Below are 19,360 nucleotides of genomic sequence, written 5' to 3'. Positions count from 1 at the left end.
GGAAGAGAGAGGGTGTAACCACCTCAACCTCCCACCTCCTCAAATCCCACGACTGCAACCACCTCCTTTTCCTTTCTTGAATTATAAAATTCAAATTTGCATACATGGCTAAGGTCTAAGGACCTTTCAATTTTTGGAATGAGACAAAAGGGTTTGACCTTTCCTTTTCCTAGGAATATTTTTTTAGTGTGTCTCTTTTGGACTACACATTTTACATTGCTTCATATTTGATTTTTGACAAGGGGGTACAAAAGCAAAGTGTTATTTTGCAAAGGATGTTTCCATGTGAGCACATTTTTGTGCCTTTATTTGCACTGATTTGCCGGTCATCATTTCCTCCCATGCTTAAGTGTGAAGCGTCCCCGCGAACAAATTCGAAGAAGAACCACGATCAGCTCTTGGATAAATCTTCATCTTCATCTTCGGTCTTCATTTTCTTCTTGGATCTTTGAATTTCCATTGGATAAGAAGGGGAATAACACAAAAAATAGAAATACACAACTAGGACGTTGAGCCTAGGTTATAAGGCACACCAAATAAAGCCACATCATGACACACACAAAATAGGGCTTTTCAACAACTTGAACACAAAGACCTCACACTTAGCATGAACTTAAAGACAACCACTCATTAATCACAAAAAAGAGAACCCAGAAAAGATATCACAATAAAGGAACCGTCACTAAGGATATTGAATTAGAGCTCTCCACCCAATTTAAAAGGAAAAGAGAGGTAAGTTTTATTGAAAACCAAAAAAAAACAAAGAGAACAAAACTAAAATCATTGGGTATTAAGGAGGATAGTGTTGGTGGGAAAAGGAGGGAATTAAGGATAAAAGAAGATATCCATATGAACAACCATCATAGTATTTGTTAAAATATTAACAATTAAGGTTCATTTTAATAATTCTAAAGCCTTTCTTGGATCTGTATGTGCAACGTCCGATGGGGATAGGGAAAGAAGGGATGACGTTGCTCATCGCGTTGCCACTGGAATGAAAAGTGAGAAGATAATGTGCTGAAACTGCCGCCGTGTGAAAAATAAGGCCGTTGATCGTGTTGCGTGTAGGATAATGAGGAGCATCGTTGATGAATCAGCGTCGTCAAAAGAATTGGCTGCCAAGCTACATGTTACCACTTGGGCTGCAGGAAATTTTCGCGTGATGGTACTGCAATGTGAGATAGGGAAGTCGAAACATGAAGATGTTAGGAGGTTAAGGGAGGAAGGAGGTAATCAAGAATGTGATAGCGTGGGAAGTAAACAGGAGATATGGTAGGTTCTGCATGGACAGGGACGTTGTTTTGGAAGGAAGGGGCAGCATAGGAGGTAAGGCAAAGAAGGTGAGAGGACATGGATAGAAAGAGTGTCGGGTATGAGGATTAAAGTGGTAGAACATTTTCTTCTTTCAAGGCAGGTTGAATCCAAGGGCAAGCCAACAATCCACGAAGCCATGATTCATCATCTTCTTCATCATAGCATGAATTCACAACAGCACCAAATCTCTCTTTCTCATCTTCTTAGGCCTTGAAAGACTGAAATGATGGAAACCTTCTATAGCCAAAATGCAACTGCAAACCCTTTCTCTTGCAAACTCCATAGCCACCTCTTTTCCCGGCCAGTGCACCAAATGAAGAGCACCCTGCCACGGCACCAAGAGAACCACGAACCGGCCAAGAGAGGCTGCAAATACATTTGCTGGCCACAAAACCTGCAAGAAAACTCTCCTTCTTCTCACCAAGAACCATGCTCTCCAAACACACAAGAGGAAGACACACAAGAAATTGGACAATTCTTCCATCCTCACCCTCTTCCTCTTCCTCACTCTCCATGAGATCTTGCAATGAAAGCACAAGAGAGGGAAGCAAGAACAAGAAAGATGAGAGTTGTGCCAAAATGAGAGAGGGAGAAATGAACCGTGAGAGAAGAAGATAAAGGAAGAGAGAGGGTGTAACCACCTCAACCTCCCACCTCCTCAAATCCCACGACTGCAACCACCTCCTTTTCCTTTCTTGAATTATAAAATTCAAATTTGCATACATGGCTAAGGTCTAAGGACCTTTCAATTTTTGGAATGAGACAAAAGGGTTTGACCTTTCCTTTTCCTAGGAATATTTTTTTAGTGTGTCTCTTTTGGACTACACATTTTACATTGCTTCATATTTGATTTTTGACAAGGGGGTACAAAAGCAAAGTGTTATTTTGCAAAGGATGTTTCCATGTGAGCACATTTTTGTGCCTTTATTTGCACTGATTTGCCGGTCATCATTTCCTCCCATGCTTAAGTGTGAAGCGTCCCCGCGAACAAATTCGAAGAAGAACCACGATCAGCTCTTGGATAAATCTTCATCTTCATCTTCGGTCTTCATTTTCTTCTTGGATCTTTGAATTTCCATTGGATAAGAAGGGGAATAACACAAAAAATAGAAATACACAACTAGGACGTTGAGCCTAGGTTATAAGGCACACCAAATAAAGCCACATCATGACACACACAAAATAGGGCTTTTCAACAACTTGAACACAAAGACCTCACACTTAGCATGAACTTAAAGAAAACCACTCATTAATCACAAAAAAGAGAACCCAGAAAAGATATCACAATAAAGGAACCGTCACTAAGGATATTGAATTAGAGCTCTCCACCCAATTTAAAAGGAAAAGAGAGGTAAGTTTTATTGAAAACCAAAAAAAAACAAAGAGAACAAAACTAAAATCATTGGGTATTAAGGAGGATAGTGTTGGTGGGAAAAGGAGGGAATTAAGGATAAAAGAAGATATCCATATGAACAACCATCATAGTATTTGTTAAAATATTAACAATTAAGGTTCATTTTAATAATTCTAAAGCCTTTCTTGGATCTGTATGTGCAACGTCCGATGGGGATAGGGAAAGAAGGGATGACGTTGCTCATCGCGTTGCCACTGGAATGAAAAGTGAGAAGATAATGTGCTGAAACTGCCGCCGTGTGAAAAATAAGGCCGTTGATCGTGTTGCGTGTAGGATAATGAGGAGCATCGTTGATGAATCAGCGTCGTCAAAAGACTTGGCTGCCAAGCTACATGCTACCACTTGGGCTGCAGGAAATTTCTGCGTGATGGTACTGCAATGTGAGATAGGGAAGTCGAAACGTGAAGATGTTAGGAGGTTAAGGGAGGAAGGAGGTAATCAAGAATGTGATAGCGTGGGAAGTAAACAGGAGATATGGTAGGTTCTGCATGGACAGGGACGCTGTTTTGGAAGGAAGGGGCAGCATAGGAGGTAAGGCAAAGAAGGTGAGAGGACATGGATAGAAAGAGTGTCGGGTATGAGGATTAAAGTGGTAGAACATTTTCTTCTTTCAAGGCAGGTTGAATCCAAGGGCAAGCCAACAATCCACGAAGCCATGATTCATCATCTTCTTCATCATAGCATGAATTCACAACAGCACCAAATCTCTCTTTCTCATCTTCTTAGGCCTTGAAAGACTGAAATGATGGAAACCTTCTATAGCCAAAATGCAACTGCAAACCCTTTCTCTTGCAAACTCCATAGCCACCTCTTTTCCCGGCCAGTGCACCAAATGAAGAGCACCCTGCCACGGCACCAAGAGAACCACGAACCGGCCAAGAGAGGCTGCAAATACATTTGCTGGCCACAAAACCTGCAAGAAAACTCTCCTTCTTCTCACCAAGAACCATGCTCTCCAAACACACAAGAGGAAGACACACAAGAAATTGGACAATTCTTCCATCCTCACCCTCTTCCTCTTCCTCACTCTCCATGAGATCTTGCAATGAAAGCACAAGGGAGGGAAGCAAGAACAAGAAAGATGAGAGTTGTGCCAAAATGAGAGAGGGAGAAATGAACCGTGAGAGAAGAAGATAAAGGAAGAGAGAGGGTGTAACCACCTCACCCTCCCACCTCCTCAAATCCCACGACTGCAACCACCTCCTTTTCCTTTCTTGAATTATAAAATTCAAATTTGCATACATGGCTAAGGTCTAAGGACCTTTCAATTTTTGGAATGAGACAAAAGGGTTTGACCTTTCCTTTTCCTAGGAATATTTTTTTAGTGTGTCTCTTTTGGACTACACATTTTACATTGCTTCATATTTGATTTTTGACAAGGGGGTACAAAAGCAAAGTGTTATTTTGCAAAGGATGTTTCCATGTGAGCACATTTTTGTGCCTTTATTTGCACTGATTTGCCGGTCATCAATTCTAAGCTAGAAATGATCACCGATCTTTAGTTTGTTTCTTTTTGGTGTCATGCGCTAAAGAGATAGCCTCATCCAATATATTGGGTTTAAACATGTTGACTTCAACTTGGAAAAATGGAAGAAGACCGAACATATACTTTCTTTTAAAAGTAAATTTAGCTATAGGCTCGACGATTTGAAGTTGCAACAAAATATTCCAAAATCTTTCAGTGTACTAAGGAATGGTCTCTCGCTCTTGCTGCATAAAGATATTCCATTGTTGTTGCACGCAAAGTTCGAATTGGGTAGGAAGAAACTTGTAAGAACCTTCTTATGAAATGCTTCCCATGTAAGAGGATGATTAATGCCCTTGCATGTGATATCCCATTATAAAGAAGCTTTATCTATTAAATAAGATGAAATACACTTGATTTTATTATTTTCAACATAACTTTCATCATCAAAATATGAGTTGAATTAACTTACCCAAGAGACAACCTTACGACTATCTTTAATACCATCGTAAGTCTCAAATTTAAATGTATGTTTACTTATCTTTGTCTCTTCATGGTTGGATTGTGCTTGAAGGATGGCATTGATGGTGTAGATCATAGCATCATTTATAGAGGAAATTTAAGAAGACGGACGGTTGAGAGATTGCAACTCTTGCTTTAGTTGGGCTCGATGTTAACACTCTTCTTCTAGTTACATAGCCAATAAATCCATGAATTTCTCCATGGTTGGTTCAAGAAATGGCAATGTTGAATAAAAACTGCTAGCATTGATGGTGCAGACCATAGTGTCATTGCAATAGAGGAAATTTTGGAGGATGGACGCTTGAGAGATCACAACTCTTGCTTCGACTCCGCATTGATGCTCTCCTTTTAGTTGCATGGCCAATAAATCCATGCATTGCTCCATGCTTGGTTTAGGAAATAGCCACGCGGAATCAAAATTTGTAGTACTGGACAGTCCTTCACAAGACATTATGATTGCAGATGGCTTGATGAAGATATCTGAATAATAAAGGTGCCTTGAAGTTAACAGACACTTTGCTTATGATAATAACATTTTGGCATATAAGTACCAAAATAAAGAGCGACTTCTTGGCAAAATACAAGGCTAGAAGCCAATCATGATTTGGATTGATAGTTTGCGAGTGACTTGGAGTAGAATAAGATTAAATTGGTTAAGTAGGAAGATATTAATCAAGGCTCTAAGACTTAGTTTAAAAGAAACTTGGCTTTTTAGGACAAAAACATTCCATGACTAATCACCGTGGCCTAAAAAATTGACGTGTGTGCCGTGAATTGCAAAAATAATATTTAAGATTTTTAAAGCTTAAGCAATGATTAATAACAAAGCTCAATTAATCTCTTACTAATCTTTCTTTGGCTTGAAACACATAGAATGATGGCGCCATGGTAGGAGAGTTGAAATTTTCAATCTTTGATTGAGCTGCAAAATTTATGAGCAAAGATAGAGGGGTTTGGGATTTTGAGGCCCTTGGAACCTAGTTGCGTAGTGGACCATAGAACCAGATTGCTCCAAAGAGCTCGCCTTCGCACAAGATGATAGACTATTGGAAGGCTCAAATGTAAGCTGAGCTCTGATACCAACTATTGCGTAGACCGGATGCGAGTCTTACATGTAGCGAACAAAAGAAGCTCTCCCTTACTCTCTTTTCTTACTAAAATTGAAAGCACGACTCATAAAACTCAAAATAAACTTAAAGAAGAGTAAAGCAAAATTGAGCGACTCAATATTGGGTGCAATTTCCCCCCGAACACGGAGTGGGCATCTCCTGCATGCCGTATTTATAATATTAAAAGAAATCTTGTTTGCCCAAAGATGGGCTCTTTACAATCACCCTTTTTGCAAAAGAGTTTGAGTTAAGTGAAGAGATGGTTACAATCAGTTGCACAACTCACAATTGCTGAGAGCCATAAAATATTTCTAAAATATCTTCTAAAAATCTCAAGTATCAATGAATTTTTACAAAGAGGATATAGGCATGCCTTTGAATAAACAATGGTGTATCTATTTAAAATAATTTAATGAAGAAGTCTTCTTTAAAAATAGCCATAATAAATCAACTAATCATTGGAGTTTCATTAAATAATCAAATCACGTAAATGTTATCACTTGAGATATGAATATTGTGCCATCACCCACATACAACTTTACTCCCTCGTGTTCACACTTGCAAGTCTCACACCCAGAAAGGAAAGACGTTTCTAATCAACCTTCCATCCAAGATGGAAACTAATTCACTCTTAGGAACCTGCTGCGCACTAATGGAGAACCATTCAAGACACTCATTCCATCAATGGGCACACAAGGGAGAACCATTGAAGGCACTCATTCCCTTGTGTAGGTACTTCTTGGCAACACTTTTGATAGGTAGATATATCAAGACATCACATGTATGGGTAATACTTGGTGCTAGATATACTTATGCTTGAGGAGTACATCCATGGTCGAAGAGGATATTGATGATCATTTTCTATCGGTGAATGAGGACCTAGAACTAACATATTATTTATAATAGTGAAGGAACACATTAAGCGTGATGTGAATAAGGGAGGAGTGGCACTTAAGGCTTCCATTCACGAGCTAACACAATATTGGTGAGTTTGGAAATCTCCCAATTCCCATTTTTTGAATACTAAAAAGGTGGCACCCGGATAACATACCCATAAGTTTCTCAAAACCATATGATGTGACCTATCATTGGAAAGCGCTAAAAAAATAGAATCTATCGAGCTATAGAGCGCTCAGTTTGGAGTTATAGTGTTCAAGTTATAACAAATCCAAAGATTTGACCACGTGACCCAAACTTATGGGAAATTCCCATATTCCCCGATATGGTGTTAGCTGCTACTTGCAATGCTAAACGGATGGTTCAAGGAGATGATAAGGTTTGCCAATATGCAAATCATGTTAGAATCAGTTGAGTACCATTATAAAGGGATAGGATCTTTTGGAGCGTACTTGTAGCTAATGAAAGTAAGGTGTGTCTAGCTCGCACATGAGTGTTTTGCCATAAAGATGTTAGTAATATGCTAGCTCAAGCAGGTGCATCAGAGCAACTTGTGTGATATATACATTTAATTGAACCTTACAAGAATCATTCTCGTCCTATGTAAGGGGGTTTCTCACCGGTTGAACTAGTTTTGTTTTGGTGCTCTTGCAAAATTATTACCGTGTAGCTTTTAAAAAGGGCGTTTTGCTTCTCGCACCATTTTGAGAAGGTTTTTCTAAACATGAGCCAGCATGTGAGAGAGAGGGAGAGAGGGGACACATTTCTAAGAAATTTGAAATTAGAAAAGGGCCGACTGCATGTTTTCTTGGCTGACCGTTACATTCATAACAATATGGAGCGTGTGTGAAATGCGATCCTAGGGGTGGTGGTAGCGGCGATCATCGACGATTGCACACCTACCTACCTAGTCATTATTGTTGCGAGTACACTTGCAGCTCATTGTAGAGATTTTAAGCATGATTAGGTGATCACTCCATGTTGTTGTTGTTGTGCAGTTCTACAGGTATTAGTCCCCACCGCGATCGAAGAGATTGTCTTTTATGTAGACACCCATGTAACATGTTGTCGAGGGCCGATCCCGATCTACCAAAGATGCTGATGATGAATTCATTCGGCTTAGTAGTACCGGATGTAAACGAGATGCCATCTTGGTCTCCGAAGGGACCATAAGTGCCTTGCTTGGTCACGAACTTTATGGAGGTGAGGGCGTTGTAATGGCCTGGCTTTCCGTAGAATCCTCTCACTTGGTTGATGAGCTCTTTTGGATATTGCAAGGTGATCTTGTTGGTGTAAATACACCTGAAAGCCTCGAGAACTGAAAAGGCATGACATCCTTTCATATCATGCAAAGCAGTTTCTATTTATGTATGCAATACTTTGACAATTTGATCATCTACCTCGACTAATTCTGTGTGCCTATTCTCTCTTCCAAGTTCAGCACCCTGTCTCTGATATACCTCTCGATCATGCTTTCTCTGCTTGTTTCTGATAGTGGGAGGCCTCCTGGCTTCCCACATGGTATCAGAGGCCTCAGTACGGCCTGGGGCCTGTTTCCCAACATCCACAATGAGGAAGATGAAGTATTCAAGCCTGCAGAGGAATATGCAATTCCTGCAGCAAGTCATGGCGCCCTCATACCCCTTGATCATACAGATGATGAGGAGATTATCAACACATTTCTTGGTGCATTAAAGCATGGTTTTCATGATGACACTCTAGCCAGAGAGGCCGCGACTCTCATGCCCAACCCTACTCTCATGCCCCTTCCTATTCTGTTGAGAGAGGTCATTCCTCTCAATCCCACCCACAGCAAGGGTGATGCCAACTATGATGCACATGATCTAGCATCTCCTGCAAGTGAAGGGGGAGAAGTGAATGGAACCCACAACACAAATTTTGTGCGCCCTGACAAAGGCACAGCACGCACACTAGCAGATGATGAGGCCTTGGCAAGTTTTTCGGCAGATGATACTATTCCTGCCCCGGAATTCTTTACTGCAGGAACTTATTTCTCTGAGTGGTTAAAAAATGAAGGAAGAGAAGGAGAAGATGAAGCTTTGGCTATCCTGCCTCTCAAATTAATCATTATGCTACTTGATCAGGAGGTCGCCACTCTCGTAGCTTGCAGATGTGATAAAGCCACATCCATAGATGTTTTGCCTCCGCTACCCACCACATGTCTGGTGGATGCCGACCCTAAGCATATGGTCGAAGTCAAAGAAGCCAAAGCAGCGCCATCAGCAATCTTTGCTGCAATACATTCATTTTCTGTCAGTGTAGACCAAGCAATCAATGGAGAACTAAATCAAGAACAACAACATTCTTTCTCTCCAATATCTGATGTTGATCGTGATTACAGTGTCTTTGTTCCTGCTGATGTGGCTACCCTCATCAATCTCACCTTTCATGTAGCAGTGGCTGTTCGTTGTGCTACTCCACTTGTGGAATTGGCATACATCTTCTCCCTGATGGTGATCACTTTTGACAACCCTTCCCAAGTGAATTCTTCTACATGCAGCCATTCATTCTTCTCATGTCAAGGTCGAAAGGGGGGAAGATTTGCTGATGTTGCTAATGCAAAAGTTCGACCTCGACATTCGACAATGATCATCAAGTCATGCGCATACGACATGAAGCCACACTTCAAAATGAAGAGCTTACAACAACTCACAACATTCCATCATTTTCTTATCGATCCCGGCTAATCGATGTAAAGTCATAGCTATCTCGTATAAAGCTATCGACTATAATCCTTTTCTTTTCGCACCTTTGCTATTTAGCAGAAAAAAAAAGAGAGCACATTTCAATACCATATAGGCACAACCATGCACTTGTACTAGGCTCAAAGTAATGAAATAAAATCCTCTCTCGGCATTCAGCTGAGGGGGGGTGTTGGTGTAAATACACCTGAAAGCCTCGAGAACTGAAAAGGCATGACATCCTTTCATATCATGCAAAGCAGTTTCTATTTATGTATGCAATACTTTGACAAATTGATCATCTACCTCAACTAATTCTGTGTGCCTATTCTCTCTTCCAAGTTCAGCACCCTGTCTCTGATATACCTCTCGATCATGCTTTCTTTGCTTGTTTCTGATAGTGGGAGGCCTCCTGGCTTCCCACATGGTATCAGAGGCCTCAGTACGGCCTGGGGCCTGTTTCCCAACATCCACAATGAGGAAGATGAAGTATTCAAGCCTGCAGAGGAATATGCAATTCCTGCAGCAAGTCATGGCGCCCTCATACCCCTTGATCATACAGATGATGAGGAGATTATCAACACATTTCTTGGTGCATTAAAGCATGGTTTTCATGATGACACTCTAGCCAGAGAGGCCGCGACTCTCATGCCCAACCCTACTCTCATGCCCCTTCCTATTCTGTTGAGAGAGGTCATTCCTCTCAATCCCACCCACAGCAAGGGTGATGCCAACTATGATGCACATGATCTAGCATCTCCTGCAAGTGAAGGGGGAGAACTGAATGGAACCCACAACACAAATTTTGTGCGCCCTGACAAAGGCACACCACGCACACTAGCAGATGATGAGGCCTTGGCAAGTTTTTCGGCAGATGATACTATTCCTGCCCCGGAATTCTTTACTGCAGGAACTTATTTCTCTGAGTGGTTAAAAAACGAAGGAAGAGAAGGAGAAGATGAAGCTTTGGCTATCCTGCCTCTCAAATTAATAATTATGCTACTTGATCAGGAGGTCGCCACTCTTGTAGCTTGCAGATGTGATAAAGCCACATCCATAGATGTTTTGCCTCCGCTACCCACCACATGTCTGGTGGATGCCGACCCTAAGCATATGGTCGAAGTCAAAGAAGCCAAAGCAGCGCCATCAGCAATCTTTGCTGCAATACATTCATTTTCTGTCAGTGTAGACCAAGCAATCAATGGAGAACTAAATCAAGAACAACAACATTCTTTCTCTCCAATATCTGATGTTGATCGTGATTACAGTGTCTTTGTTCCTGCTGATGTGGCTACCCTCATCAATCTCACCTTTCATGTAGCAGTGGCTGTTCGTTGTGCTACTCCACTTGTGGAATTGGCATACATCTTCTCCCTGATGGTGATCACTTTTGACAACCCTTCCCAAGTGAATTCTTCTACATGCAGCCATTCATTCTTCTCATGCCAAGGTCGAAAGGGGGGAAGATTTGCTGATGTTGCTAATGCAAAAGTTCGACCTCGACATTCGACAATGATCATCAAGTCATGCGCATACGACATGAAGCCACACTTCAAAATGAAGAGCTTACAACAACTCACAACATTCCATCATTTTCTTATCGATCCCGGCTAATCGATGTAAAGTCATAGCTATCTCGTATAAAGCTATCGACTATAATCCTTTTCTTTTCGCACCTTTGCTATTTAGCAGAAAAAAAAAGAGAGCACATTTCAATACCACATAGGCACAACCATGCACTTGTACTAGGTTCAAAGTAATGAAATAAAATCCTCTCTCGGCATTCAGCTGAGGGGGGGTGTTGGTGTAAATACACCTGAAAGCCTCGAGAACTGAAAAGGCATGACATCCTTTCATATCATGCAAAGCAGTTTCTATTTATGTATGCAATACTTTAATAAATTGATCATCTACCTCGACTAATTCTGTGTGCCTATTCTCTCTTCCAAGTTCAGCACCCTGTCTCTGATATACCTCTCGATCATGCTTTCTCTGCTTGTTTCTGATAGTGGGAGCCCACAGATCTGGTTGCAAAACACCGAATTGAAGGTACAAGCAATTATAGCTAAACGTAAAACATATAATGTATCTTTAGACCGACGATCAATATTATATGTATTCACACAATAAGGCATTGAAATAAGCGACTCCTATGTGCTTAATACGAAGACGTATAAGTAATACGCACCTCTACGTGCTTGTTGTCGTCGGACTGCTGGCCGTGAAGTTGTGCCCAGTACGGGTAGACTCGGAAACCATCCGTGACCTGATACTGCACTTGGATGCCACGGATGTACTTCTCCCCGTGCCATAGCTTAATCGTCTGTATCCCCAGCACGTGGATTGCGCTTGATGGTATGGATCTTAAGTCGTCGAACTCAGAGCCTCCGTCTCCGTCCCATGGGCCCCTGCGCTAAATCGGCCAAGGAACCGTACTTGTCTGGGCCTGCACAAATTAGATCAAACCATTAATGAAAAAGGAAGTTAATCAGAAACAAAAAACAGCAAGAGTTCTGATGACGATGATCTGATCACTGCAATAATAAGCAGGTAAATAACCTTTTTGCCACTCCACCTCATGAATTCTGAATCCTGATCATAGTATCGCAACAAGGGGTTGATTAATCCAGTACGTGTGTACGTGACGACGACGTACGCTTGTCATACCTGATTAGTCTGATGACTCTCCGCGACGTCCGCCGACCTAGTGGCTACCGTTGCATGCACAAGTACATGATTAATCACCAGTAGTAGCTGTAAGAGCGTTACTATCTTCATTGAGAAGGACGTCGTCGATGATCTTAATATCTCCCCCATGATTACCAAGACTGCTGCTCGCCAGCTGCTTCGTGATGTTATTCGGCGTACTGAATATACCGTTGTGTGGGTCGGCTCTTATATAGCCGTCGTGTGTGTGCCACGCAGGCGTGCTGTAGTCTGCTGTCACGTCTTGGCCAAGTCAGTGGAAGTAGTGCCCACTAGCTCTATGAAAGCCATATGTTGATGTGTTTTCTAATTTGTGCGCATAATTTACTAACCCCACATGTTTATGCGCATAATTGCCGCGTTTTAAAAGCTTGGTCCCTCTCGATAATTCTCTGGTGCGTTTTACTTATTGATTACCAACCCTAAAGTAATTCGACATGGCTAGTCCGCTACTGTGCGCACTACCTTCACCAAAATGGATACTTGTCGATTCACATCATGCACAGGCTTCAGCATGTGTGGAATGAACCAGATTTCTTCTTTGTATATTCTACCCATGCCATCAATTATTATTCGCATGTGGCCCCTGTGTGCACGCCATGTTTTCCCAATCCCTCGGTGAGCACATCTATTCTCGAGAAATTGGCATACAACCTACATGTAACATGGATCCGGTAGTAAGACATTTGTTGGCTATGACCACACACCAAGCACGAGTTAGTTGTATTCCCTTCGTTCGATTAACATTATATTTTATGTATCATGTGTAGTTCTAATGCTTCTAGTGTTGGACACATGGAGGTTTACTTTGTTGGCATGCTAGTCATGTGCTTAAACTTGTATAAGTTGGCCATTGTAGGTGACTTTTGGCCGTCTTAGACATTTCTCGTTGTTGCTTTATGATTTTTTCATAGAACCCTTCTTATCTTTCATTATTGGCTATGTAGCTAGGGTGTTGCTCCTTGAATCAATATGCAACTCATGAGGTGGTTATTTTTCACCAGCTCTCTTTGTGTCGATTCCCCTTTGTGTGTGTGTGCACATGTACACCTCTCTCTCTCTCTCTCTCTCAATATATATATACACACACACTTCTAGCACAAGCATGTTTCATCACTATGCATAATTGTGAGATTATTGGGGGGAGGAGAGTGAGAAAAGAGAGCTTTAGCACTTGGGGATCCTACAATCATGGAGCCTCTATTGAGGAATTCGTACTGTTGTTATTTTGCTTGTATCTCAACATTGTATGTGTCATGTGTATTATGGCTTATGGAGGTGCTTTTAACACTTTTCAAGGGGTGGAATACAATTTCCATGTTGAGGTGTAGGTATCATATATGTCAACAACTGATCTTGTAGATATTTCATATGTCGACTATACTATAAGAGATGGTCACCTAGTTCTCTTAATGGTTGATTTTGTCTAGAAGAGGGATAGGTTTTAGTTTCCTAGAGTTTTGATGATTTGCCAAGTTGAATTTGATGTTTTGCGGTCTTTTCAATTGATTATTATTGTGATACTTTTAGTAGTGAAGGATGTAATATCATCACCATGTATCATTGTGATAGGGGCCTTTAGCTCTTGTTTATACAGTCTTGTATCCTCCTCTAGGTTGTTTTAGATGGATCCTCTCTTCATTCTAGGGATTGGTCTTTAGCTCTCCGTTGGGAACCTTCATGCCGAAACCTTCATGCCCAATGGTCCTACCCACATTCCCGAAATGTTGAGTCAATTGGATGCTCATGCAAACAATAATCTAGGGTTTCCACTGATGCCAGGAGGCATATTCCACGGTGGATTCCGTGAGGTTTTACGGTGGATCCCGTAAACTTAGATGACCGGGGCTCATACGCAAAGAGGATTCTTTGTGCGAGAAGTTGATGGGGACGCCTGTCCTTTTCGGGCGTTTCATTAATTTAGTGTGTACATGGGTGATTCCATAGCGGGTGATTCCGCAAAATGCATATTAAATTAATAAACGTTTATGAGTTTAGAGTGCGCACTCGTAATAAATTAAGGTTAGGATTTATTTCTAACCAGTTGATTTATTTATGTAGCTGAAGACTGCTAGGTATTCACTTTTGTCGGTTTAATTGTGTTATTTTACTAACGATTGTGAATGCTTCAGTTGATGTGTAGAGATAGCAGCAGTGGTGGAGGAAAGCATTGGAGTCTAGCGAGTTTTCGATCTTTGGACTATATTTTGATAGGCGCCACGCCTATATTTTGTTATGTCTATAGAGACATCGATTATTTATTATTATTTTGTATGCGCTTATGCGCCTGGATATGTTATTTCTATTTGGACATTGAGATTGGACGTGCCAGACACTATGGGCACCGTCCATTAGCTTTATTTTCCTATTTTTGGTAGAAAGCAAACTCAAAAGCTAAAAGCTTGTCATATTTTTGTAATTGGGCTATTTTTGAGCAAAAAGATTGGAAATATATATTAAATACATGCTTTGTGAAGCGCTCACACAAGGCATGGGGGAGATTCAACCCAATTTGTCTCTTGTCTCATGTCGTGCTTGTTTTTACATTGGTTTTTGTGCTAAAAAGTAGAGTGCTTTGTTCTTGGGGACCTTTGGGAATTCACTACGTGAGCTACCTGCGTCCGATCTGCGCACCATCCACCCTAAGGATTAATCGTTCAAAATGATGAAACTCGAATTGAGTTGGAACCCCTAGGACCAAACGTTGTTGATCTAGTAAAATTTAGGGATGGGTTGGGTAAAAAGACACCCTAAACCCTGCATCTCGTCTGAAGATAATTCCGTGACCAGAAAACGCCATTCAATAGGTGAAATGATCTCTTGGAATAGAGGCGACACTTGTGCAACAAGTTGCAACGTCGCATAGCCTTGTGGTTTGATCGCAAGAAAGTTTTGCCATTCCTTGGAATGTGGTTGGCAGGTTCTTGCGCAAGTTTAACTTGCAAAAGGGATGGTTAGTCATCCTGTTACATCGCCCTCATTAGGAAAAATTTGCCAAGTTAAGGGAAGTTAAGTAATTGCTCGGACGCAAATGATTAATCAATAAATTAAAGCGACATGGCCGCCGGGATTTACTATTAATAAAACCTAAAGCATTGGTTAAGTTGGGTTAACAGGGTATGACCCTAATCCAAAGACAATAGGAATCTTGCCAAGTTGCAACTGATTCCGGATCGAATGCTGGATGCATTCGGAGAGAAGGATTCACTCCTTAACAGTTTGCCAACTAAACGACCACTGGAATTGATTGTGTTTGTAACAGTTTAGAAAGCACTGTTTGCATTGTTTGTTCAAGGAACTAAAGGATGAAAGATATATAAATGCTTCAGGTTGAAGGCCTGAAGGGAGTGGCAGCTCAGTTACCCCCGACTGCTTGCCTGACCCTAACCAAGGGGGTTGTTGACCGCGCCGGGAACGTGGACCGAACCCGCCGCGTGAGGTCTTTCCGTTGAGCTCTACTTGGAGCAGGAGGACGCTTGGGTGCCAGGGTGGGCTCTGGCCGTAAATCCCTCGCCTTCCGGGTCCTGCACAAGAGGCTAACGTGACTCGGGATTGGATCTCGAAGCCCGCATACTAGTCTACGGGCAGAAACTTGGAATAGTGATCCCTAGCGGATCACTGATAGCCTTCGGGCGGATTATGAACAAGCCTACGGGCGGAACCCTCTGTATTTCAAAGATAAAATGATGATATGATAATAAAGAAGTTGTTTGATATTGTTTTTCTATGTCACGTGATAATATTACGTGAAGGAACCAGTGCTTAACAAGGCTAATCAAAGAAGCTGTTTGTTATATGTTAAATTGATGTGTTAGGTAATTACATAACTAAAACAAACCGAGGAAAGTGCGGAGGATGGACCATGGGTCCGTCCTATGGTTGGGTGGTCTCGGTTAGCCGGGAACTTTTCTCAAAATCACTCGACGAGTAGCGGGATGATCATCATCATCAAAGCTAATAATGAGAACGATGACCTAGAGTTACATCCTACCCGATTTACGCTGTTTTAGGGGAACGGAATGGGACTATGCTTTATGGCAGAGAGGTTGAGCCTTGCATCCCTCTCGTTTCCCATTCTCCTTGAACCAAGTGCAGCGTGAATCCGCTTCGGACCTGGTGTTCCTGCGTAAAGTAGTTCGCTCGGGTCTGACGCTAGTTGCTGTTAGCTAATGACCAAACAGGGAAACCCGAATTCCGGTCGATCCTAAGTGGGAAACGGCCAGGATACTTCCGCTACGTGGTAGACGCGGGAAGACCTAGATTGCAAAACCCGTAACATTCCAAGGGAGTGCCGGGCGGAGTTTTCTAGACATTCTTCCCGATGGACTACTAAGACGTGTCCTAGATGATTCTAGTGGACATGTTACAGTTGGTATCAGAGCAGACCAACAACGGAATTGTTTTCGTGAGATCTCAATAAAATGAAGTAAAGAAATTGTTGTTGTCCAAACATTTCCTCATCTATAATACTGTCTTGCAGAACTATGAAGCGTGGAACAAGTTTTTGGTGTTCCGGATCATATTTATGACTGCAATGCATTCTCCGCATTATAGGCAGAGAATTGAAATGATGAACATCCTGGAGCAGATTTATAATCCATCACCTTTATTTATAGAACGAAGATGGACCGGGTCTTCAGGAATCTACTACATAGCTGCCCACCGGTTCGCGTATCTACAAACCAACCTAAAGAGGATCAAGTGGTTGGAAGATTTGAAAATCGTGAAGCTGTTCATTTTTGTGGAAGCTCACGTAAATTCGACTCTGCATATTCAAGGTCGGAGGGTTGAATTGAACTCATATGTATATGAGGAAGTAACCCGTGTAATCCCAGCCGACAGGATTAAGGTGTTGGGCCGCCATGGGAAGTATGGATTCCAACGGAAAGGATATCCTGAACTTCCAATGAAGTATCGATTCCTGAAGATCCATGACCCAAAACCCTACTATTACACAATTCCTGTAGACAAATCCAATACAATGTTGTTCTCCCCAAACTAAATGTAATGATTGGATTATCATCGCGCGAGATGTTGTATAAGGCTACGCCCATGTAAATATAAATAAGGACTTCTTTTATCAATATCCGATTGTGCATCAGGGTTGTTACGAAAAGCTAAGTAGCTTCATGATTTACGAGATAGCTGAACTAAAGATAAGCTAATGTCAATTATCATACAATAATGTTAAGAAAACTTTTATCCAGGCACAACCCCAGGTACAGGTTCCAAATTCGCCCCCTACATCAAGTACCGCTGTGATCCAGGAGAAGAAGTTCCTCCTCAAACAGATAAAGCCACCCGAGTTTGACGGGAAAGGCAGATTCGTCCAGTCTGATGCTGAAATTTGGATTGAATCTATGGAGGATTACTTCGAAGCAGCTGGTACTGCACCTACCAATCAGGCCATGCTCGCCAAATTAAAACTCACCGGTGAAGCTAGACTATGGTGGAAACAATGGTGCAGGGATCAAGGGCCTTCAGAGGGGTCCGTTACCTGGGAGAAGTTAAAGCAAGCCGTGCAGGGGAGATATTTGCCACCTGCATATCGTACACAGAAAATGAATGAGTTCTATGAGCTAAAACAGTTAGGACTCACCCTTGACGCTTACCACTCTAAGTTTGTCTCACTCTTAAAGTATGCGCCACAAATGGACACGACGCAGCAGGTGTCCAAATTTTGCGCGGGCTTAAACCCACCTGTAAATACTCGTCTCGAATCTATGCAACCATCAGATCTTCAGGATGCACTCATTCGAGCAGAACCTATAATTCAGGAAGTACAAGCTAGACCGAGGGGTAACAAAAATTGGTCTTATAGCGACCCGAACAGAGGGGCATTCAAACCCCAAGTTAAGAGAGTTCAAGGCCACAATCAGGGACAAAGGAAGAAAGCAAGGACAAATAACGTCAATAACTTTGTTCCTACTCACAATAATGGCCGAAACCTCCGATGTTTCCACTGCAATGAACTCGGTCACTTCAAAAGGCAATGTCCCAAGCTCAACGAGGGACACCGTCAAGGTGCAGGCCGCGGTCAGGAAGCCGCCACCCGTGGAAGAGGAAGAACTGCCTGCATTACCAATAGGCAAAGATGTGAAGCAGAAGAAGAGGAAGATCCGACTATGGAAGCGGAATTCGAAAGAGCGACAGTCCATGCCGCTTTACACAAGAAGGGGCCGAATCGCCAGTTCTCGGTGATTCAAACACCGTCGGACTATCAAGGTAAAGGTTTCAAAACCTTGATTGATTGTGGCAGTACACATTCCTTTATCTCACCAGCGTGTGCTAAAAGATTAGGGATAGCCATAGTAAAAGCTCCTACCCTGCTTGTGGAATTGGCAAATGGTCGTGAGGTAACTTGTACCAGGCAAACTGCTAAGGAGGAGTTCTATCTGGGAGGAAAGAAAACCTCAGTCAAATTCAGAGTCATGAATTTAGGTATCCATGAGTGTCTACTCGGGATGGATTGGCTTAAGCCTAATGACGCTCACATCCACTGTGGGAAGGGTCAAGTTTCCTTTCGGAACTCTGAAAAAGAGTTTGTTACGACTCAAGGTGAAGCGAGAGTGCCAAGAATCCAGTTAGCCAAAGTATCGCGGATCATAAAAGGGGCTAGAAAAGGATTACCTGTGTACCTGATCAAACTCAACAAATTAGATCAAAGCCAAAAGTCTCATGAGGGACCCTCTTGGCTAAAGGAATACGCTGACGTATTCCCTGAGGAATTAACTGAACTTCCACCTCCAAGGGAAGTTGATCATGAAATAAGGTTAATGCCTGGAGCTGCGCCAATTGCAAAGAGACCTTATAGAATGTCCATTCCGGAAGCTATTGAGTTGAAGGAACAACTCAAGCAACTGTTAGATTAGGGTTACATCCGGCCTAGCAACTCTCCATGGGGAGCTCCAGTACTATTTCAGAAAAAGAAAGATGGGACACTTCGACTATGTATTGATTACCGGGGGCTGAATCAATCAACAATCAAGAATAAGTATCCTATTCCTAGAATAGATGAGCTTCTTGATCACCTTCAAGGTGCAAAGATCTTCTCCAAAATTGATCTCAGGTCAAGTTACTATCAAATCAGGATCAAGGATGAAGATATTCCAAAAACGGCCTTCAATACAAGATATGGGCACTTTGAATTTTTGGTTATGTCATTCGGGCTTACAAATGCACCTGCCACCTTCAATAGATTAATGCAGGATATTTTTAGGCCATATCTTGA

The 19,360-nt window shown here is 41.9% G+C and overlaps 1 protein-coding gene across 1 annotated transcript in view; it reads right to left on the bottom strand.

Annotated features, from left to right (window-relative positions):
- The window catches only part of LOC148027319 (agglutinin alpha chain-like), a 93,676-nt gene extending 81,374 nt beyond the window's left edge, over nucleotides 1–12,302 (bottom strand). The window contains exon 1 of the mRNA XM_087691897.1: nucleotides 12,091–12,302. Within this exon, the coding sequence (XP_087548023.1) occupies nucleotides 12,091–12,240 (150 nt within the window). The 5' untranslated portion in view covers nucleotides 12,241–12,302. The remainder of the gene's footprint in view (nucleotides 1–12,090) is intronic.
- Between the last annotated feature and the right edge of the window lie 7,058 nt (nucleotides 12,303–19,360).

This window comes from Lygodium microphyllum, chromosome 13 (genome assembly GCF_053477565.2).
Source record: "Lygodium microphyllum isolate KBCC chromosome 13, Lygodium_microphyllum_v1.1.10, whole genome shotgun sequence".
Lineage (NCBI taxonomy): Eukaryota > Viridiplantae > Streptophyta > Polypodiopsida > Schizaeales > Lygodiaceae > Lygodium > Lygodium microphyllum.
The sequence above is the reverse complement of the archived record's forward strand: the minus strand, read 5'-3'. Positions and strand labels throughout refer to the sequence as shown.